General features: G+C 34.7%; 1 protein-coding gene across 1 annotated transcript in view; it reads left to right on the forward strand.

Annotated features, from left to right (window-relative positions):
• Positions 1-24,914, forward strand: part of LOC104625087 (lipopolysaccharide-responsive and beige-like anchor protein) — a gene marked incomplete at its 3' end in the record, with an annotated part of 42,339 nt that overhangs the window by 6,919 nt on the left and 10,506 nt on the right. The window contains exons 5-7 of the mRNA XM_010292624.1: positions 983-1,095; positions 17,329-17,469; positions 18,663-18,782. Coding sequence (XP_010290926.1) covers positions 983-1,095; positions 17,329-17,469; positions 18,663-18,782 — 374 coding nt within the window. The remainder of the gene's footprint in view (positions 1-982; positions 1,096-17,328; positions 17,470-18,662; positions 18,783-24,914) is intronic.

Raw genomic sequence — 24,914 nt, forward strand, 5'->3', positions numbered from 1 at the left:
ATTTAAAAATTCTGCAAACCAGGAAAAATACTGAATGGTGTAAGAAAACTGGAAAAATAAAAACTTTGGTGGAGTTTTAGAAAATGTTTTCTCACAACCTGATAGATTGGGTTGTTTAATAATATTCCTGGGGAAGAAGTAAAAACCTGTCCTTTGAGACTTTTTAAGACCAGGCTAGACAAAATCTGAGAAAATAGTGATTGGAGGTGATGTGAATGAGTGTGCTTCTACAACAGTATTGTAAAAAGAGATAGGATCAGTGTAAAAATTACGCATTTTAAAATTATAAACCAGGGTATGTGGTGTATGTGTATGTACGGTATACAATTATTCTAATTAAATATTTTGGTTTTGCTGGAAGAATGATATTAGTGCCATTGTACAGATGCATGAAGGTACATGTGTGAACCTGAAACCAGAACAGATTTTCTGTTCTGGTAAATGTTGGTATATCCATAGATGGTCACGAAAGAATTCCCTTCAGAGTGAATTCTCTGGATGAAATGGTTATTACTTGCATAATTTCTCAATCTAAAATCCTGAGGTGCTTCATTCTGCTTTCACATATAGAATTTAATACAGTATGTAAAAATATTGCTTTAATTTTTAGTATTGACAAAAGTCATTGCCTCTCCATTTTTTAAAATGTTTCACCTTAAAGAAGCAGAAGACAAGGTGACATAAACAAGGAAAGGAGAAATGCATACAAAATGAATGGATTTAACTGTCACTTACTGTATGCGAAAGAGTTTACAATTACAGTGAAATGGGCTGCAATGTTTTAAATTAGATACCAGCAATTTGTGAACTTTTTCATTATCCTTTTCAGTAAAACAGAGTAGAATATTGAAATGATAAAAGATCTGAGATAAATTACCGTTCTTTTGAAGAGCTCGTAAAGTTACATTGTTGTATCTTTAGAGGTTAGTATTTTAGTTAAATATAACTCTTTTAACTCACGGCATGTTTTTTTTATTGTCAGGTCGAACTTACAATGATTTAAATCAGTACCCTGTCTTCCCTTGGGTAATCACCAACTATGAATCAGATGAGTTGGACCTTACACTTCCTAGCAACTTCAGGGATTTGTCAAAGGTATTTGTCATCAGATGTACCTCTTTTTCTCACCAGTATTTATCACAGTAGCTTTCAGTCTTGTTAATGTTCTCTGCTGCATTTGATACATAAATGCTAAATGCACAACCATTAACAGTGTTTCATTTCTGTATGAGTATGCTGATGGTAGGGATCATGTTGTGGAAAAATGAATTATTGATGTATTCTTATTGCTTCTGATTGTATCAGTTTAATAATTGTTAATGGAAGGTGCTCTTAGTTGGAGCATATGCGATACATTTAATTTCAAATTTTAATGAAGTTAGAAATGCTGAGGCTGCTAAAGATTAAAAATTAGCCAAATAATTTTCTGTTTTTATGGTGAGAATTGTGCTTTTTTAGTAGCAAAGACTGTGATACCATTATATTTTAAGTACTTTTAAATCATTGCCCTTATTCCCGTAAGTAAAATCTTTATTTTTTTTTTACTTCCTCTGTGTATCCCTTTCAGGTATACTCAAGAAATGCAGTTGTCCTTTGTCAGACAGACATTGTCAGTTTTTAACAACTTTTCCAGATAACTCCTTTTTGGCAGAATAGCAGCCTTTTTCTAGGTTTTTTTCCCAACCAAACATATGCGGATGCAATATTATACAGCCTGTTTAAAGCTTTATAGAATGGGATTATTCTCTTTCAATCTTCTCCAAGAAAGAATTATTTCATTTCACAAAGTAGAAGCATCTCTCATTTTCTCTACAAAGACTAGGTATACTGATCATCAAACAGGATCTTTTTCTAAAAGCTAGCAATTACGGGAAATGCTTGGCACATGGAGCAATATAGTTAATTAGTGGAAAAGGTAAAGAATGTGTTTTAGTTGTAGCTTGTTTTTTACAAAAGTCTTCCGTACAAATTGGTAATTCAATAGAAAAAAACATCGCCAAAAGAATTAAGGCAGTTTTTAAAAGTTCTTGCTTTCATTTCAAAATTGATTAAGCTAAACACAGGTCTGTGAAAATCTCCAGAAACTTAATTTTTTTTACTACAGATTTAGTGTTTTAACCTTAAAAAAAGGTACTGTATAATCATCAAATATATATACATATATATGTGGGTATGTATGTGTGTGTATATACATATATGTATGTATATTTGAAGACTATACCATACCTTTTGTGTGTGTATATATGTGTACAAATAATAATGAAGAAATAATGTTTTTAAGTCCAAAGCAGAGATATACTGAGGTACTGTCGTTGTAACATTTTCTAATGGTGTTATTTAATTTGAATAAGTCATGAACTATGTGCTTCCTCAGAATGTCTGACTGACACAAATCTATATTCATGGGTAAACCTACACACATTTTATATTTTAACAAATCTCTTGAAGGTAGATAATTTTTAAAATAATTTCTTGTTGTGGTATTTAATAAATGCTTTCTTAATTATCCCCAGGCCAAAAAATATCTGAAGGTAGTTTACAACTAAAAAAATACCTATCACCAACCTAGACTACGCTTGTGGATTACACTTAAGTGAAACTGAAAACTACAAGTAACATTAGCTCTGTTTAGCTTGAATTAGTACATAAATGTATTAATCATTAATAACTTCCTCAATTATGACATGATTTTTGCAACCTCATTTTCCATTAATTTTTGTTAAATGATATTTCTGCATATATGATGTCATTGCTAAAACAGTTCAAGACCAAAAAAAAAAGGATTTTCCAGCTGCTGTACTTTTGATGCATCTCCTTTTAATTGTATTTTAATTTGTAAGCTAGTCAATTCAGTCAGCACTGTAGTCCTAGTCTTTCTTCCTCCACCCTGAAATAGAACTAAGTGCGGTGTAGAACAATTTTTCCTCATTTTAGGTTAGGTACCACTCTTGCCTCCATTAAGAAACTGGATCACAAAACTGCTCTTTTTCTATGTGTTCTTTTATTAGCAGTGACTAGTTACATGGAATTCTTTGTTTGTGAAAGTAGTCTTTGAGGATTACTAAGTATACTTTAAGTTCTGAGGGAATCTTCCCATTGCTATTGCTGAGAGAGGACATTACCAAGTGTATGTTACTTAGGTTGTATCTATATCTGTACTTAACCTTCTCAATCATATTTTTGAAAACTATGAGCTTAACACAGGAAATAATTATTACAATATTAGACGTCAGTCATATTGTACTGTGAGTAGAAAGAATTTCATTAATATTATTTAAGCCTGTGACATGATACTTTTGGGAGCTTTTGATCTTTAACGAGTGATTGGCAGGGGGAATAGTGAATATTTATACATGTATATATATTTAACATGCATTTTCCCTTATGTTCTGTTAAATGGTGTTGATCAGACAGTGGGTCTTGATCTCTGAAAATGTAACTGCTGTTCTGGATGAATGCCAGTCCTTCCCATATACACAATGAAAGTCTTCATGCCATATCTGTCTCAGATACAGCAGTTCAAGTTTTGGTTACTGTAGCTGTATCAACTCTATCTGTTGTTGCTGTATCAACTACATTTAAATTCTATGTAGTTTAAATGTTAAACTTTGTGTCAGATGATGAATTGATGGCAAATATCTGAAAAACCTATTTTTCAACTATGAAAACATTTGAATGTCATGTATATTGCGATATTTTCATTGTAGTACTGTTATCTTGGGAGTAATGCTTCAAAATAAGTGCTAATTATGTATTGTAGCATGTCTATGCTTTTGCACCACTAAAGATTTTAAAAATAAAGTTACTTCATTTAACCATTTTACATGATTTTAACAGTCTTTTACTTTATTTCTTTTCCTTATCCACATCCAGCAATGCATCACAATTTAGTGCTTCCACTGAGTAATGAAAAGGAAAACTTCGATTTTGGTCTGGCAGGAAGGATGTCAGGTCAATATTTTTACTTTTTCTGGTACCTAAGAAAATTAAAGACAAAGAATTTTTCTTTATTTCTTTTTTGTTTTTAAAGGAATTGCAAGTTAAGGTTAGGTATTATAAAGTGTCAAATACGAATAACAGTTTTGTTAATATATTAGCTAGAAGTCCACAGTGAGTACAGATTTAAAGAATTGCAGTGTATAGGTTAAACCAACACTTTATTTAAGCAGCTTCTTATGGCATTGTTTTGAACATCAGTCACACAATGATAAACCAAAGCAACTGGAATGGATTGTGGTTAATATTACTGTCAGCCTGACGAATGCTCCTGACAAATGCCAGGAGTGCTCTGCCAGTCTGTTACCCTGCTTTGACTCGAGTGTTTATTTCTTAAGAGGTGACTATGGTTTGGAATAAGTATTACATATTATATTTATAGCTGCATATATTTTATTTATACAACAGGCACAGTTTCCCACCAGAATGTGTCCTATTTTCTGTGTTACTTATGTTACTCAAAAGCACATTTTTTTCCTTTTCTTTATTCAGTGGAAGCAATAAATTGCATTGTGTTTCTGGACCTGGATAGAGAAAAAAACAGAAGTAGTAAAAATAAGTGGAAAATCCTGAGATACCAAAGCATGATTTTATACTCTCAAAAGATTATTACAAGAACTTGCTGTAGCTTACTTGCATAGCTGTTGATATTTTTTCTTTCATAAGGCACAAATTTCTGTAAGATCATAAACTGACACTATTAGAAGAAGAAAATTATACCATTATTAAGTCTTTTTTTGTCTTCAGTATCGCTACATGTGTACATAATAATATTTTTATTCTCATCTTTATCACTTCCATGCAATATTTGCTAAATCATCATCAATTTTATAGTGGCTGTTATGTATGTAATGACTTTTTTCCAGTCAAGTGTACAAAAGCAACAAATAGCTCCCACTTTCAGTAAAGTGAGGTCTTTAATTGGTATGTGGGAGCCATTGATATCAAATACACTTTGACAGAAGGGAAGTAATAGTTTTTTTTACTATGACAAATTAGACTAGTTTCGTTGTTCTAATGTAAACTTCACTGTTGACTGTTCTTCAGCATGCTAGCCTGAATTCTGTTGCAGAGTGCCCTTTTTGGAAGCACAAATTCACTGCACACATAACTTGTGTTGCATATTTTCCCCTGTGAGGAAACAGAGTGAGATGGGCATGAAATTTACTTTGTCATCTCTTGTTACCCCTTGGCAAAGACATAGAAAGTAACAAATGTTTTGATGTGCACCTATTTTGCAAATTTTTTAAAGAAATCTTTTTTGTCTAGAGAGATATTAAAACTTTTACAGACATTCTGTGAACCAGTGCTTTTCATGTAGGAAACGAAAATTATGTTTTATGCAGCTCATGCTCCAACACAAAATCAATGCGGGTTACTACCAGTTAAAACTGATAAACTCACCAGAAGGACTCAGTGTCCTTCTAAGCATAAAGCATGTTCCAAAATTGGACACTAAAAGAAGGTGAGAGGAACAGTGTGAGAACTAACAATAGTGGGTGAAGTGGTGATGACTTATTTTGATAGGCAATTATATCTGGAATTTAGGCACTGAAACCTATGATGCTTCACGCTGCTGGGCTCAGCATCTGCCCTGGTTGCCTTGTCACTGGTATTTCAGGCAGTAAATTTGTCATCTGTACCTGTGACAAAGGGTACCAGCATTCCAGACAGGATAATTGTCGAAGGAAGGTACAAATATTTTTCCTTTCAGGGCAGTTCATGTGAACCCCTGCTTAAAAAGGACAGTACAGGAAACAAGATATTTCAAACTTTGTATCAGAATCCCTGGCAGCTAAGAAAACGTCCAGTGTATTTTCTAGAATTTTGGATCACCTCAAGAAACAGTGGTAGAAGCATCAAGACCAGCCCCCATCTATGCTCAGCCTGAAGCAGTGATACCTGAAAAGGAGACAGATTTTTCATTATTCATTTGTTAGTCTGTTACGGATGCTGATATTTTTAGTATAAAGTATATTTATCAGATTCCCTTCATTACCAGATGACAAGCTATCATGCTTTCTTTGTGAAATGCAACTTGCTTCTTTGAGGAGAGGGACATTCCATCCTCTCTAAAATTGTATGCAGAATAGGGAACAGTTGAGAGAAATCATTGCAGAAACTGGTTTATCGCCTTGCTGTAGATGTACGTGTGATCTCCATACCTGTTTGTGCAAAGGGGTTGACAGACTTAGACATTTGACACGGTCATGTTAAAAGAAACTCTTAGGGGAAGGGAAGCATTCAAGCAAGAAGCAATACTCTGAGCAGTATCTTGATTTTTAGGGTTGCATGTGTTGGTACCATTTAGGAAACCATAAAAGAGTAAAATTTAACTGAGAGAACAAAGACCCTTTCTTCCTAATATGTCCTCTTTGAATATATAGAGAGAGCACTAAAAAGGTATGGGGGCAATGAGGGGGATTGTGATTGTGATTAAGGTCCTTGCTTGTGATATGAGAACTCAAAAGTCAAGTCCCTCTTTGAAGAAAGCTGTGCAGTAGTGAAGTTCTCTTGTTCACATCCTAGGACAGTGCTATAATTTTAGGACTATTACAGACTTGCTTTGTTTGAACCAGAAAATTTATTGTGGAATTAGAAATCATATCAACTGCAGTGCTGAGTAGTCTATTATATTTGCATGAAACGTTTTGGTTTAATAACATAAGTTTTTTCCATTTCTAAATGGAGAGAAAGTGATTTTGTGAATTTCATATGCCAGTAACCCTCAGACAGATTCCGTCAGGAACTTTTGTGAATGATAAAATTTGTCAATTATCCTTTCTGACAGCAGAGTCCATCTGTTGTATCATTTCCTTCAGCACATTGCAAAAATTAGGAGACAAAGTTTCAAATAGTCCCATGGGTCTGTGACTGCTCTGGTACAGTCGTCTGTTTTCTGGATCCCAAGGTGGTTTTTGCAGCACCGTGGTCAGGTGCCCACCCGTCTGCCAGGCTGGGCTCGCCTGGTTCAGCACCACGGACAGGGGCCTCCCTTGGCCAATTGACGCCGTTTTGTTGAAAAGCGGGAATATCGCCACGGGGGAGACTGACTGACTTAAAGGAAGTAGTTATTGGATTGTCAAGCCCGACTTAGACATGATCCTTAGAGACACTAAACTGTTTGCTTCGTTTGAAACAATTCTAGCTCTTTTGGATTTTAGTATCGATCTCTGCTTTATACCCACTTGTTTCACTTCTAAAGACAGCTTTTTTTGTGCTGGTATGTTGGTTTGAGCGTCATGCTGCATCTAGCTCAGGCCCTTTTTCAGACTAAGTATGTGATTTCTATGTATGGTTATCTGCCTGTTCCTCCACAACTCTTACAGAGACCTGCTGAGACTGAAACTTCACCCACATACATCTCTGAGATGCTTTATCAAAACATGCTTTCTGAAATCTTACTCAGTCTAGACGGGATTTTTAAAATATTGTGGGAACCTTCTATTGTTCTATTACAGTGTCATAACCATCCTTTTATATCTTTGTCTTTTTTTTCCTTGGCATTAGTTGGTTCTTCTCTGTGTCAAACCATTTCCTCTAAAGAACATGTAAGTGGATGATTGAGTGCATCTCGCTACCACTCTTACTTCCTCTTCCCTGTTCTCTTCTTTTCCCACCAGAGACTTATTTTTTGAAGTCACAAGAAGCATACCCTTTGCACTTCAGATGCATATAGCTGTTTCTAGGATTGCTTAATTCTTTTTTTTTTTTTTTTTTTTTAGGTTAGGTATTAGAGCAAAAGCCATGTTTACAGGATCAATAACTTTGGTAATGAGCCTAATAATCTTAATCTCCTCCTGCCTCAAGGAGGAGTATTGTTTAGAATGCAGAAATACTTGAAGACAAGAAGACAGTAACTCAGAATTAACAATGAATGTTCAAAATTATATTCTTAGTTTGTATCTGATGTTATTGTCCATCCTGCTCTTTTTTCAATTTTAGGTGCCCAGAACTTATGTCATCTTATAACTGGAAATGAACTGAGAGAGGTTCATGACCTTTTAAATGATCACAAGAAACCATGGGGCACATGTCTGCTCATAAAATGTACTAGCAATCAAAATTAAGTCATTTCACACACATGTCTTGGGCCATAGAAATTTTAAATGTGTGTTTTCTGTCTTCCTAATGTAAAGTGAATGTTATTCTCTTGGTACAGTCTCTCTTGCTTTTTATATTCATACATTTGAACTCCAGCAGATTATGAGCTGCTACAGCACATGTATGTGTAATTCAGATTTCCGAACAAGCATGGTGGTGGCTAATTTGAAAATTGCTGTCATACTGGAAATGAGGATGGGATTTATCTCACCCAACTGGAGCTGTCTAAAACTGACTTGATCAAACTCCTAGGAGCAGGAAGTCTGTTTGGGTCAAAGGACAATCCAGGTACAAAAATAATGCTCAGAGAAAATAAGAGCATACTAAAATAATAATGATTATAATCTTTGTTGAATAGTCTAATAAGATTAAGAAAAAATAATTTACATATAATATGAGCCACTCAATTGAAACTGCCTCAGTGTCAGAAACACAAAGTTAATTTCCAAAATGGGGTGGTCACTGGCATTCCAAAGGTCTTTTCTGTACTTTATACTGTTCAGTATATATGGTAATCTGAAAAAGAAGATGAAAAGGAAGTTGATAAAACTTTCTGACAATACTAATCTGATGATGGTATTGAAGACGATGGCTGACTAATCAGAAGACCTTATGAAATAGGTAATAAAATGATGGATGAATTAACTTTAGATAGGAGCGAAGCAATGCATGTGTGAAAAAATATACATTGATGGGGTCTTAGCTGACTATTTATGTTCAGGATTGATATAATCTGATTGTAATATGTATGGAACGGTACAGAGTACAGTAAAAAACTTTATACTTTCCCACGTACATCTTTGTAGCCTGCTGCTCCTCTTTTTGTAGGGCTTGGTGCTTACACATAATACACAAAATGTATATTTTGTGTGCCCTGGCAGTGTTTAATGTGCAGAAGATGCAGGTTTGTGTCAGCTTTAGCCTGAGGTCCTGTGCTGTTAGTACAAGCCAAAAGGATTATGTTTTTAGTTCTGATTGTCTTGTATAGATCTGGTTATAATGGCTGCTGTTTTCTGTGACAGTGGCTTGTGTTATGTGTTGCCAGAGGAGCATGGTCTGTGAAGGGAAGGCAGAGAGAGAATGTTTTCATCTCCTGCTATGATTCAAGTGCATGTGGCTTCTCACAGAATCCTATTTCTCGAAATCCATAAAAGGATTTTCTTTTTTTTTTTTTTTTGTTTTTTTGTTTTAAACAAGTGAATGATGATGCAGGGATTTCTCTCACTTGACAGATTATGTCATGGATAGTATATGCAAATGGTTGCTTTTGGCTGTCAGGGTTATTTTCTAAGTAAGGCAACTACAATGCCATACTCTCCTCACTGCCTGCAAGCAGCTTGATTTCTCCTCGTGATTCCCGAGGACATGCAACTTCCTTTCTCCCTGACTTTTTGGAAGTGTACAACGTGTAACAGCTCTCTTCAGTTTGCCTTTCTGGTACTATTAAAGTGTACTAATACTGCAAATAAACAGTGTGTGACACATGCAGTTGTGCTGAAGAAATTATTAAACCTTATGTAAAAGTGTATGTGTGCTTAATTATTTTGCAAGCTTGCAGTTCAGCAGTGCATTGTTTTGGAAGCTGCTGCAGGTGGTTGTAATAGCATTTGATACTGTTGTTAGTAATATGTAGGTGTGGAGATTTTTCCTTTAAATTCAAATTCTCCCAAGATTTTAGTTGACATGAGGTGTATCCTGTCACTAATATATTGCTAAAATGTTGCTAATATTGCTAAACATAGTTTTTCTTCATTTTTTATGCTTAAGATTAGTTTATGATCCATTTTTGAACTGTGGACTTCGGGAATCTTCAGTGTTTTGCACTATTAAATCTTATTTATATTGACATGTTCAGACACTCTAGTTACTAGACCACCTTTGGATCAGTTTTTCCTGACTGTTCTTGTTGTCTCAAAGGAATGTGTGAGCTCTTAAAACATAATAATAATAAACCATATGTACAAATATGTTTAATTTAATTTGCATGCATGCAACTATTATCTGCTTTTATTCTAGCCTTTTCTTGAATTCTCAATTTCCCTAGAATAGAAAATTGAGCTCTTAAAAATTTTTTATAACATAATGTGATCTGTTAAATTTCATGACATGATTTCTGGTAAATAGGGTCTTTTCAAAGAAAGCTTGTAAGGACTGACAGCTGTTTAAAGGAGCATGTTTACATAAAAAAGCTCAGTGGTTTTAGTATCTATAGATTATATTAAATTTATTTTAGGAAACATTGAGATAAGAGGATTACAGAATTTCATCCCATATGCAGTGCATCAGGAAATACCCAGGGATCCTACGTTTGATAAAAATGCTGATCACAGTCAGCTGGTTATACTTGTCACTTAGTTAAAGGAGCTGCTGGGAAATAGTTGTCTGCACCCTAGGCTGTGCATGTAAGTATTAAATGAGGTGGCTGGTAGCCATTTATCTGTGTTTCTTCACTAGTGTAAATAGAAAGATATATCTAAGCGAGAAATCATTTGCATGTAAAAGTAACTGCATTTGTTGTACTGGAGTGCTCTTGGCTGGCTTTTGTTATATCATGTGCACCAGCCCGTATATGCGGGAAGATGCTGAATTGGTTAATATGAAGTCGTAAGCGAGGAGCCAGTTCAGAAGCTCATCTAGCACAACATCTTGCGTCTGTGAACAGCCAGGAGCAGGAGCTTAGCGAAAAAGAGAAGAAAAAGGGCACGTAAAGCATCATCCTTCCCTTCAGATAACCTTCCAGGTTTGGCAATCAGAAGTTTAGCTACTTTGTGAACTGTAGAAATAATGCAGACAGCCCTGCTTAGTGGCCCCTGAGGGACTGGTGGTCTAGTTGTCTTTTTTTTCTTTTTAAACCTATTTATATTTGTTCCGCATTGCTCCCTGAAGCAATGAATCTAGCGACTTAATGATATGAGAAAGTATCCTTTTCTTTGCTTTGTAACTAGGGTAATTATGGCTTTGTTTGTTTGTTTGTTTTCTGCAGACCATATGAAGTCTTGCTTGCTTGCAACTCATCTATATTTGAAGATTATTTTAGTTTTAGGTTGACATAGAAAGAACAGAAAGTATTCTTCAGAACTTGCTTTACATTATTGTCCCCTTTGTTTCCCTTCTCTCTACAAATTTTCAAGTATTTTAGTTATTTTGAGATACCTATGTTCAGAATAATGGATTAGAATTACAACTAAGAGCATAATGATGTGCCAGTTCTAAAAGGGAAGAAGCTTAACTAGATGGAACATTAACAAATATCCAGAGGATGTCTACACAGCAAATTCACCAGAGATGTGTGTTGACTTTAGTGATTGGAAAAGAAGGCAGCACAGCTATATGAATTTTTCTCATTTCATATCTTGATGTCAGAATTGGTAGGGTACACTCACTAATCGTAATTATTGCACAGTTTCAACGTTGCATATACAAAAATATATGACCATAGGGTTCCTTATGTCACTAAGAAACAACATGAAATTCAAGCAGCTACTTGTGTTGAAGTTCTCAAAAACTGAGTGTTTGACTAAAATATTATTATAAATAAATAATAATTGTAAGAATTACAATTAATAGTAAAAAATAGTAAATCAGTTTAGAATTGGAGCAGAAATTATTATGTATCAGATAAATGCTCAATGGGGAAGAATTACAAAAGTTCTGTCAAGTTCTGTCCCTTTGGCTTCAGCCAAATTTGGACATCTGAATTCATAGTTCCCCGCTCCTAGCCTAGTCTTTGATGCAGGATTTGGACATCTGCTGTGAAACCAGAGCTTTTGGGAATGAATTGGTAAGGATTGTTTTTCTCCTTAAAAGATTGTTTCAATTTTTAAAATCTTTCCTGGAGCAGCTCAAGGACCAGTTTAGTTGATCAATGAGGACGGTTCAAACAGTTCAGCAGATAGCTGTGGTTTTTGTTTTCTTTGGTATATGGTTCTTTAAAGAATTTTAGTTAGATATAGATTAAAGGTAAGATGCCCTTTAAAGAAGATGGGGGAGTTGCAGGACCTAATTTTTAAGCAAGCAATACTCAGTTGTTTGAGGGGAAGAATGGTGAGTTTTAGCAGTGAGTGAGAAAAAGTTCAGCGGGGGGTATGGCATTTTGGCTGTTCTCAAACACAGGAATGACAGATGAAGGAGTAGTGATGTACATTATATGAGTTTATTCCCAGATATTTCCCAGTTGACCTAAGTTCATAAAGTTTGGGTATAATTAAATCCTTGCATCTTGTCTTTATATCTCTGTCTGGGAAAAAGAAGTTTTACTCAGATGAACAGGAAGTCCCACTGACAATATTACAAGTATTAGCTAATTCTGGGAATTAATTACGTGTTGGTAATACACAAAGAAGCTAAACAAGCAATCCTCTAAAAATGTGGTTGTGGTTAGACTGCAGCAGTGTATACAGCACTCGGCATATTTGCGAGAGTGAGAAGACTAGCACTGGAACACTGAACACTTTTCAGATATCTGAATACATTGATAAGTGGGCAGGGTACAGAGAAATCTTAAGGCTGTAAGAAATGCCTTAAAACGGAAGACCTGAAGAGCCCTATTTTTTTTGTTCATTTCAAAATTATCTTTATAGTCTCTCTGTATCTTTATATACAGAAAATACTGGGTAAAGCACAGACTCTGTGATATGTCAGAGAGAAGCGTAATAAGATTTCTTTGGTAACACACTAGTAAATTCATAGCCAAACTGAAGTGCATGGTTTTTAGAATGAGGATCACAATTATCAGTAGAAAAAGCTTCCAAGAAAAATAGCAGATTGCCTATGTACTCAAGAGTCAGATGCCTTTCTGGAAAGCAGGTTGGCCACATACAGCTCGTGCTATAATCAAGTATAAACAGTTGGGCTCAAAATCAGGTAATGGAAAGGCATTTAATGTCTTGTCATACAAACACAAGGCTAGATGAGATGACCTAATGGTCCCCCTGGTCCTTTAAGCCCAATGAATATATGAAAAATATCAGTAATGAAAACCAGATAGTAATCTTGAAAATAGAATGTATGAAAAACAAACATCATACTTGGCAAGAATGCTACAAAACATAATTCAATGATGCAAACAATTGTATTCACAGGAATCCAAATACCTGGTAGGATGTGGATAAGAAAACAGTATAAGAAATCACAAGGAAAAGCATTTTTTCTCCTTTTTTCCCATTTTTTTCTTTTTGTCTTTTTTTTCTTTTTTATTTTATTTTCTTTCTTTCTTTTTTTATTTTTTGTCATGGTGTAGAAGTTTTGAAGTACAAATTTCAAAGAATAACATTTTCATTAATTTTTAAATCTTTCTGTTTGCACTGGTCAGCATGGACTTAGTTTCTGGAGCTGCCTACTTTTCAGAACTCACAGGTGCTTGCACAGTTCTCCTGATTTCACGTACTAATTGTTAAGATTGCCCTCTTCAACAAAAGAAGTAACAGTTAACAGTGAAGGCAAAACTATGGTATCTTGACTACTTATTGTTTGCAGTAATTAAATGCAATTTACTGCCATAGTACTCCAGTCTTTCATGGATTTTGAATATTAGAATGAGTTAAAAACTCTTCCCAGTGTTACGATGGATAGGACCCAGTAAAAGTGGCAATGTTTGTTTTAGTAACAGAAGCCTGTGTAAAAGCCAAAAACAAAAGGCAGCACGGGCAAGAACAGGGTATGTCTGTTTATTTGGACTAACACTATTTAAAAAATGAGAATGCATTAGATAGGAATAAAAAGCATCTCTTTTTCTTCTTAAATATGTAACTATAAATAGATACATCATCATTTTTTCTTTGTAAGACTTCGGTCTGCTGATGTTAGGTCATTAGCAATTTTCCAAAATGTATGTGTTCTTCAACATGAGCAACAGAATCCAGGAGAGATTCTGCCCTATGTGGAGGAGCAGTGATCATTCTGCTTTCTTCTGTTGGGTGCAACAGGGCCTATTCTGAAAATGGAAGCAAGATGGGCCACAGTTCCAATGTCTGCCACAGAGTAAGATTAAGAACCAACAAATATAACTGTACACCATAGTGTCTGGACATATTTAACAGCAGTAGATGGTAAAAGTCAGTGTGTTTTCTCAGTTATTTTTCAGCAAACCATTTTTCTTTGTTGTGTCTCAAAGGAAGCAAGCAAACTTGGTCCAAAGACTGAGATTTGCTATATTCAGTTCTTAGTAAAAATGTAAGGTTAATTTATTTTGAGTTATTCCTAGATTTGAGGGCACCTGAAAAATTAATATCAAATGAGTTTGTTGGTTTTTTTAGAATAGCTTATAACTATAGTATTTGTAGCACATGTTTTAACAACCACTTTGGGTCAAAAACCAGGTGATCATGCCTTTGGAGAAGAGAAAACAAAAACTTCCTTACCCCAATTCTTCCTTTGGTTTGGACCCTTTTTTGAATGAACTCTGGCTTGAAAACTGTATGCATTATTCATTTTTCAATACAGTTTGAAAACTTAGCAGCCATAAGTGTTATCTTTTTTTAATCTTGACTCCTGTAATCTCATCCATTGTTTTTGCTTGTTGGAATTTTTCTCTCTACTTTTCTTTTCCCCCCCCCCCATCTAAATAAGTATTTTTAAATTGGTGAATTAATATCTAATTTTCCTCTCTGAAAAGAGGTACTGCAGATAAAATATATTCTGGAATTTCTGAATATGAAAACTTTTCAGCTTGTTCTTCCTTAGTGGTCTGTAGTCATAAGGAAACCATGTTGAGTAGTGTAAATTTGTGGTCTCACAGCTACATCCAGCATAGCTTAGTTTGGAGTTACTCTTTTTCCCTTGGCATTTACCCACTGGGGAGGGAATCCAGTATGTAATCATGATTCCCTGTTAATTTTGAAATATGAAATAATTACAAAATTTGTATACTAAATTAAAAGTCAGAGGGTATTTGAATATTCCTTGTATGTGCTTTATTCTGTAGCTTAAGCTTAGTTAACTGTTCATAGTGCAGTGTAACACACTAGAATCACCTCATCCTTAGAAGCAGTTGTCAGAAAAATATGGGCCTGCCTGGTAGAATGTATTAGCCCAATACATTGTCTCCATTTTATTATGAAGCTGCTGGGGAAGCTGTGATATACAGCACTGTCATTACAGATCTATTGTTAGAAGGGTTCTACAGTCTTCTGTGCGCTGCCATTAATTTATAGCAGTAAACAATATGTAGCCCTCCAACTGCAGCAAAGCAGAATCTTTTAATGAGGTGGATGTTATTACCACAATAAATCAGTGCATTCGTGTAATGTATAATTCAATGTGTGTATTCCCACTGTAACTTCTCTGAGTAAGCTGATAGTGTATCATTGTCAGTGCACAGCTCCATGGTTCTTTTTTTTTCCCTAAGCTTTCTTTCATTTGGGGACTTTTTTTATTTGCTTGCAAATAAATGTGACATGTCTTGATAGTTGTCCTGTTGCAGGCTTCAGAAACCAACTGTAACAATAACAGCCAAAATCAATACTGTGGGTTCTGGCTATATGGATCTCTGCACGATACCCTTTTTTTTTTTTTTTTTTTTTTAAAATAGAATGAAATCAATTCTAATTGGGTTTAGCTTTATATTCAAGGAATGTAATTCTATAAATATTGATTTGGGCTATACTCATTTGGAGAGTAATAAAAATAGGGGCAGATAAAGAGAATACATAAAATGTTACAGAACCATACAGCACAACACTGTTTCTATTTTAATTTATATAATTTGTCTACCAATGACCTTCTTTCTTCTTTTTTCCCCCAAGCGTAGCTGAGTCTTTAGGGAAAATCAGTACAGATGGAGATTCCAAAATGGTTCTTGCAACAAAGAGACTTCTTGGAGTCAGTTTCATTCTTCCCTGGAATAAATTTGCTAAATCAGATAAAAATCCTTTTATACAAGGACCACTTCTTTTAAAGGGTTATATTTCAAATTAGCGAACTGCAAAAATAGTAATTAACCTAAGATGTTTTCTTTATCCTACTGCAACGTGAAAGCCCCTTTAAGTAAAAAATGTAAGATTAGACCTTAGGTCATTCATAGATCTAATCTATGCTAGAAGAGAAAATACTTTGAAGCTTGTATGCCAAATTTCACGTGAGCTGCAAAGAAGCAGTTATTTGAATAATGATAATCTGAATAGCAGACATAGTTTTTCTCTTGAACTATGCTTGAATTAATGACTAAGATACTGAAACTTTTGTTCAAGGACTTTTTTTTAAAGTTTTTCCTTACCTTGTAGTGTATTTTTAAGTATATTTATTCTTGTAGAAGAGAAAGAAGAAAATGGTTTTGCATGTTTATTCTTCAGTTATACTTGAATGCATCCCTTGTCTGTATACAAAATTGTATTGCATGTATGTTTTGCACATACATACAAAGACATTTTAGACCTCTTACAGCATTTTACATGTGGAACAGCTAAATTCACTTTTGGGTTTCTCAGTGATTTATGTGTTGTATACTCATTTTTCCAAATCCTTTATGTAAAAGTCTGCTGAAGAAATACACAGATACAGATAACAAAATATTGTATTTCTTACATTTAAATAAATCCCTGGATATTTATGTCCTAGGTAAGCGCTGAACAAAGAATAACAATGTTGGTGAGAATGTGATAGACTTTTTTAGTCATACATATGTTATTTGTTTCTTTTATATCAATGTTTTTATATAGAAATTCTGCTATTTTATTTGTCTATATCAAAGTTTCAAGCCTTATCCGTTAAGTAAAACTTGTCTTGGGATGGTAAATGGAAAGCATAGAAACAAGAGTAGTAATATCAAAATTCCAAGGGCAGTGTTAATATTCTTCCACCCTATCATTTCCCCCCAGAATATCCAAAGGTGTTTCTCGTTGTTCCTTACCATTTGCTTAATAGTGTATTCAACGTGCACACATATCCACAGGCACACAAGTTAACAACTCTTTGTCCAAGAAGATAAAGACTGTGAAGCGGTTTTTTAGACATTAACTTGAATCAGGAGTAAACAGAAATGAAGCCTGTACGAATGCAGCAGAGACTTTTTTCCAACCAGCCATGTGCGTGTGCAGGGAATCCTGGATTGAAATACACAGATCTGTTCTGCTGCTTACAGAATCCAGCATCTGCTTTTGCAAAACACCAAACCCAGTCTTCTCCATGCATGACGATCATTCTGGCTACCAAAAAGCGCAAGGGGAGTGTGATGTGATAACAGGTCATGCTCTCTTCATTTACTTAATGTATTTATTTTTACAAATCTTGTAGCCTATTGGAGCTTTGAACCCAAAGAGAGCAGCGTTCTTTGCCGAGAGATATGAATCATGGGAAGATGATCAGGTTCCAAAATTTCACTATGGCACACATTATTCAACTGCAAGTTTTGCACTCACATGGTTATTAAGAATTGTAAGTATATCTTTTAAAAATGCTTTTCCTTTAAGTGGTAATGAAAGCAACAGATAGCTAGGAATGAATAAACTAAAACTCACTGGCATAGAAGAGTACTGAAATTTTCTAGTAACTGTTATCAGTAACATAAGATAAATGTATTCCGAAGTTTGAGCAGACGGTTTTAATTTTTATGGTACAGCTTTTTCAAATCAGTAAATCTTCTTCTTCTTAAAAATTGCTTTTAGTGTACATTCTTATACTATTTTAAACATGGTTAACTTCCCTTCCTTGCATATTTTCTGACTGGACCACATACTGAACATTTGTGGTTCTTACTGAATGGATTTAATTTTCACCTCCTAATGAGTGTAAATGAGTTGGTTTCTGATGATCATGAATTTCTGTGATGTAAATAATTAATTTTTAAAAATCTGCTGCAGTTTATATGGAAGTAACTTTTGAGATGCTACATATTGATAATATATTGGTTAAACAATGCATTTTTCTATAAAATTGAAAGGCGATTTATCTCCTAGAGAGTAATTTCTTCGGGAAAGCCTTAGCAGCACTCATTAATTAAAGCTTGTTAGAATGTACAAGCATACATAAATCCTTGAAGTAATTTATAGCGCTTAGCTAATTTCAAGCAATTATCCACTAATATGTGCTTAAGTGTTCTTTAACTAAGAGGAGGCTTTTAAATCTTTCAAACATTTCCCTTTTCTAAATCATAAATTACATATTAAACAATAACAATCATAAAGCTATCGGTATTGAATGCTACCCTTTATATTAATAGATTACTTTGAACAAAATAAAATGCATGTGTTATTTTTGTTATATGCTAGCTTAAAAAATATCTAAGGTAACAATACTGAGCTTTTTCAGGTTTCCAAGAGCAGTTTGTTTCACAACTGACTGTAGCTTCTCCTTCAGCCTGTAAATATTTTCTTTCATTTTTATTTGCTTTTCTTTATCTGAACATATATGCATGGAGTAGGAATAAAAAGCATTTATTGAACAAATAAGCATCAGTTTGTATTTCTTATTCTTGGATAATAGAATTAATCCTTTGCAGTTAATCATGTGTCTGCCAGAAGAATAGCATACTTAATAATCAAGCCCCAAAAGAATAATAAATTCCTTTTTTCCCTGAAATTCTTAAAGAAATACATTGCTGTTTTTAATTAATCTTTTTTTCTATTTAGGAACCCTTTACAACACTCTTCCTAAATCTACAAGGTGGGAAGTTTGATCATGCAGATAGAACTTTTTCATCTATTTCAAGAGCATGGCGCAATAGTCAGCGTGACACTTCTGATATCAAGGTAAAAACTTCCCTGAAAGGTGTTAACATATTTCATACTGCATCTGCCTTTATTGTAGCTGTGATCATAGGACCACAGGTTATGGAAAAGGGAAAGGCGGCGATTGGGAGCAATCCTACCAATTGGGAAAAGATGCAAGGGAGATGACACATGGTTTTACTTCTGTTAGAATATTTCACTGAATCCTTTTGTAAAAATTTAGCAAATATTTTTAGCCCTGAGACTGAAATAAGGCAAAATTGGCCTTTGTGCTACAGATACATGTTCCACTGTCTTTTTGTTCCTCTGCACAGGTGGTAAGCCTTTGAAAAGTCAGTAGAAACTGGTACAGATTTTTAACCATGAAGTCTGATAAATACTCTGATCATGCTTCTGCCCACTCAGATAAGAATGTTGCAGTTAATATTCATATTACTTTATGTAATTTTGGCTCTAGGCATCCAACCTCATTTTTTGGCAACTTCTGCAGTGGCCTATTTCCTGGTTTGACTATAACAAACAGGAGGAAGAGGCTGTGCTAATTTAGGTGCAGAAGGGGCAAAAACTAGTCTTATGATGAGGAATAAGTAGATAGGTGATAAAGAGCTGAGAGGGACATCTGGAAGCAGTCTCCAGAAAGACTGAATACTGGGTAGAGAAACAAAGGGCTACAGAAAGCCAGCGTCTGAGGATACTAAGATGAAACATAGAATTTAGTATGATATTGAACCTGTCCTAACAGGGGCACTGGGCCTGTGAACTGGCGAGTGAACAAGAAGTAGGTGGGAATAGAAGACAAATTAATCTGGTAATTAGTCCTTGTATAGAAAGAGACCTTGAATTAAGAGGGTCAAGAAGCTAAGGCAGGAGCACAGAAATTTCAAGGGCAGAGGTTTAGGTAGGTAGTCATTGAAGGAAAGAATGAGGTAAACAAATAGAATCTGGGATCTGAGGAATATTTTGAACTGGGGAGAAGAACAAAGGAGACAATGATGCTGGCAGTGCTGGGAAGGCTTTGTTGACCTCAAATCCAAGAAGGAAGAGTAATATCAGAATTGTTTTTTTAATGGAAGAAAGCATGGGAAAGTAATAATGTGAAGAAAATCTGAGCCTAATCAAGGATGTCATGCAGCTAGCAAGAGACGTAAGTAACATGAAGTCATTCTATAACTATACTCTTAGTGAGGAGACAATTAAGGAAAGGGTTCATCTACAGATTAGTGGAATGAGAAAACTGTCAACTGCTAGTGCTGAAAAAGTAATGCCTGTCTCGCATCTATGAGTCCCCACCAAAAGAACTGATGGAAATCAGTGACTAGTGGGATTAATACCACTTCGAAAAAAGATACAATGTCTATATCAAATTGAGAAAGATCAGTTTAGAAAATACAAACACATTAGATTTTTTCAAATTGAGTGGTCATTATGAGCTTCATTCTTTTGTACCTACAAGACTGGCAGGCAAAATTTCAGAGCGCCTTTTTTTTTTTTTTTTTTTTTTTTTTTTTTTTTTTGAGAAGTGGAGGAGGAGAAAGGGAACATTTGTGGACAGATGAAGTATTTAGTTTTTAAAAAGGAAGGAAAAAAACAGCGAAGAAATTATGAGGTGAGTTTAACTACAATTCACAGAAAAATACTTAACACAATAATTAAAACTATGTTTAAGTACCAGGAAGGTCATAAGGAGACAAGCAAGTGAAACACATATTTATCAAGAAGGATTGAGATTATTTCAAAACAATCACAGTTTCTGATGAGCAAAGGGAACAGACCTTAAAAACAGAGAATAAGCAGATGGTGATCTTAGTTTTTGACATTGTCTCATGAGTGAGCTGGGAACACTTGGTCTAAAAGGATCCACTCTATTTGGAAGATAGTTCATTATTAAAATTGAAAGATGTATTGAGTAGAATTCTTCATGGTAACAGGTCAGGCCTCAGTTTCCATTGACATTGGATTGGAAGGCACTGGAAGTATAGTGGAATTGGAAGCACTTCTTGCAGAAGGGAAAAAGGGTTTGAGACAAATGTTAGATGAAGTTTATTAAGGAAAAGCAAGAATTGTAATTTTCATGCAGATTCTCATACAGTTAAGTACAAATATAACACAAGGAACAATCTGCTGTGCAAAAAAAAAGATGTAGCATTGTAGTACATCACCAGTGCATGTGAATTAACAATATTGTGGTATAACAAAAGGCGAGTAACGTTTAATAGAAGATACATCAACAGGACATAGTATAACTTTCAAGATGTGTGAAATAAATCTTCAGCTTTGCCCAGCTTTGAAAAGGTCTTAGCTGGGGTATTACATCCATAGTTACGGCCTCGTTAGAGAGAATTCACACTGGAACAATGATAACAATGCAAGGTCTTGAAAATAAAATGCAACGAAAGATTAAATAGCTATGTCTGTTTTTCTTGTAAAGAAGAGAAGATTGAGTCTTAAGAATCTTCTATTATGTAGGGACTGTTGCAAGAAAGAAAGGAAAAATCTCTGCTGCCCATGCTGGATACAATAAGAATTAATGGACTTAAATATCAGGGAGATTTTGATTAGATGTGAAAGTAACCTTTCTAACAGAACAAATAAAAACGATGAATGCTTTCCTGGCAATTAGTGTAGTGAGGGTTTTTCAAAAATGCTTAGATAGCTTTTGGAAACAATGTAGGTGCAAGTTGGTACTGCCTTTAGAGGCAACCCTACTGTTATGATTGGCCTCTTGAAGTTGCTTGCAGCTTTCTGAGTCTGTGAATTGCCATGAATTACATTATACTGCTGAGAAGCAACTGAGTGAGTATTAAGATTGACTAGATGCGTCTGTTCGTGAGACTGCATGAGGAGCCAGGAAGGGGGATGAATAGGATTTCCATAGGACTTTTGAAAGAATTAGGGAAGAAAAAGTTCGAAAATGCACAGAACCATGCTTGTTGGAAATACCTCTATCCCCAATATTTCATTATGTCTGTGGAAACCAAGTTTCCTGATACTCGATATTCTGCTCTACCTTGCAAGTGTTTGTGAAATGCATGGCCAGAGTGTCCCATATGCCTCTAGAAGTTTTCGACATGCAGAATTGCAATTTATGTTAGCTTACTAGTGTTTGAATGTGTTTAGCTGACACATGCATCAAAGAGCCTGAATAAAGTATCTTATGTGCTCCTGTAGTTAATGGTAACATTATAGTGTATGCATGCTTGTAAATAGAATTATTTACTGACTAATTGAGAAAATTAAGTTGGATGTTGCTGTCATGATGAAATTAATGACAGAAGTCTTACTTAAATGGTATGTTTTGTGTTACTGTTTTCATATGTCACAAATACGTGCAATTGAAGCAGTAACTTCCATGGCTGTCTAGAATGCTTTCTTTACCCATCTTGCACAATGTTATGTACATGTGCACACACACGTGTGTATTCAGGAAGGAAGGAGGAGGAAGACAGGGAAGGAGTTAAATAAACACAGATCCCTCTTGTTTTGATCCCTGACAGGGGAAATCAAGTTTCCAGTGTTTATTCTTCCTTTAGAGTTCCCACCTACTTTACAGCAAACAAATATTATGAAATACAGCACCCATAGGTTTTAGACTTCTTCCCTGTAATCTTGGAGTATCAGTCCGTTCAGGACAGAGTGCACATCATTTGCTATCACCTTAGCGTACAATATTGTAGTCAAGCAAATGCCATTTTCTGATTCAAGTTGAGTTCTGAAATTATTTCCTTATAATTCTGGGTGGGAAAAGCTGCTTTCTGCATCACTAGAGTCAAAGGGATGATGTTTATAAAATTAAAGGAAAGGAAGGGAAAGGAAAGAAAGCCTGTGTCATTGTCATTGATGGAGTTCTTAACATTTCTAAATTGTACATTAATAATGAAATTGTGTATAGAAAAGCTGTCTAGTTTGTATCCAACCTCCTTTTCAACAGATTAAAAAAACAAAACTTACATTTTAACCATCTTGCATGGTAATGTACTAGAAATACTTGATTTTAGCAAAACAAACTTTTTAAAAAATAAATAACCTGATGTTCTTTTGACTGTTTCCAGAACTTGGAAGATGCTGCTTACTGGCAAAAGCCAGGTTGATTTCCTTGAAGTTTGCAATTTGCAAACACTAATACATTAATGATTATTCAAAGGTTATTCAAAAGCCTTTGACATTGAAATTATCCATTCTTTTCTAACATCAACATCATTTTGGACTGCCTTAATTTGGTCCAAGATTTTGTCCAAAACATCTGTGATTTTCCTCTTAGCTCTGTGTGTGTAAGAATGTCTTGTGTGAGCACAGCTCATGCCTGTCTGTGAAGACTATGCAGTTGCATGTGAAATTAAGATATTCTCTCATGTCATTTTTAAGAAAATTAGGCACTTGAGGAGGGCTTTACTTTTTTCACAAAATGTTTAATAAGAAATATATTTTCTTGGATTCTCATTTAATAGACATTGTCATGTATTGCAGTGTGGTTATTACATATTTTTAAACCTGTATCTTCTGCATGCCTATTATAATTCAGTGCTAACTGAATGCAACTGGCATATTGGGAAAGATGTTTTGTTTTGAGTACAATTTTTGTTGTTATATTTACATAGAAATTATGCAGAGCTGAGATGAAAAATAATATCAAGCAAATAATAAGAACATTTAAGTAAAAAATGGCCTTTTAGAAAGTCTTCATACAGAGATCTCTACATTATGTTCTAACCTTTCACCTCCACAGGAAACAGTTTTCTATCTTTAACAAAATTATGAGAGGCACACTGAATGTTGTATTTGTAGCAGGCCAGTCAGTTTGAGTGATAAAACATTTAAATGCATTAAAATAATTAGGAATTTTCCTTTTTTATTTTGTAGGTAGGCTACATTTTACTGTTCTCTCTAGTATTTTTTAACAAATTCCTTAACTGAATTCTTCAATCTTTCTGCTTCCTTTTCCAGTGTTTCAGGTGGGGTTGGTATCTTGCTTTTTGGGCTGAATATTAAAAATTTTTAAAGTTGAAAAGACCAACTTGTTTTAAGGTATTATTTTCATTGTGATCTGTTTGAGGTTGAGCAATATGTAATTAAGAAGAATGTTTTAGTATATGATTTAATTACTAAACTATGTATTTACATATTTTGTTTTGCTGTGGATAAGTATTCAGACAAAAGTAATTGGCTAAGTTCAAACTTCATTTGAAATATCAATCCATTTTTTAATTTCAACTTTGAATTTTTCTTGTGTATTTGTTCTGAAGCAGCTGACTCATTCAAAGGTGAACGCAATTCTAGGTGTATTGTGGAGGCTGCCACTTAACTTAAGTGCAAAAAACACCTGGCCTTTTTAAAGACAATGTAGAGCTTGTTTGTATTCAACAGTAGATTCACTCTGGGAGTAGCTTTATGAACAAGAAAATTATTTTAGCTATAAAAGATGTCTTTGTAAGTGAGATGTAGGGAACAAAAATTATTTCGGAGAGTCACTAGTTAGGTAATGACTTGAGATAGATGGAATGACTTGAGGGAGAAGTCTCTTGAAAATGTAGATGGACATGGAAATGACTTGGCTGTAGTATCCGACTATCTGTACCATTCAATCCATGGCAAACACAGGGTAAAAAACATTTATTTCTCAACAAGTGGAAGTTTTAAGCTTTACCTTGTGTTTCTGATGGGCTGAGAGCATAAATGTAGTCGGCTCTTATGGCTGATTAAATAATATTAGGGTTTTGTTGACCATAAGATTCCTGTTAGATGCTTCTACAACTGATGAAAACCTAGCAGTTTAATGCATTGATTTATAAAAATACAAAGGATTTTGGAAGCCAGTTTTAAGACCTTGAAAATGGCAGGCCAAAGTAAATGGTATTATATCTTGATGCATGGGGAGTAGGGGGCACAAAGGAAATGAAAGGTTTATTCCTATTCCCTCTGAAAAAAACTTTGAATTTTTAGAACCATTGAGCTGATTACAGGAAATGATTTCTCCTTGCGTGAAGAAAATGAATGTAGTTATTGACGCTTGCTGTCCTAAGATTATTGTTAATTTTAGTTGGAGGCATCATATATGACAAGGAGGACACAAGTGAGTTAGCTTTGGAAGCAACTCTTGTTGGCTGGTATCGCTTCAACGGAGAAAGCTAAAGCATATGTGTGGTCACAACCAATCTT

The sequence above is a fragment of the Phaethon lepturus genome, unplaced genomic scaffold (assembly GCF_000687285.1).
Source record: "Phaethon lepturus isolate BGI_N335 unplaced genomic scaffold, ASM68728v1 scaffold13498, whole genome shotgun sequence".
Lineage (NCBI taxonomy): Eukaryota > Metazoa > Chordata > Aves > Phaethontiformes > Phaethontidae > Phaethon > Phaethon lepturus.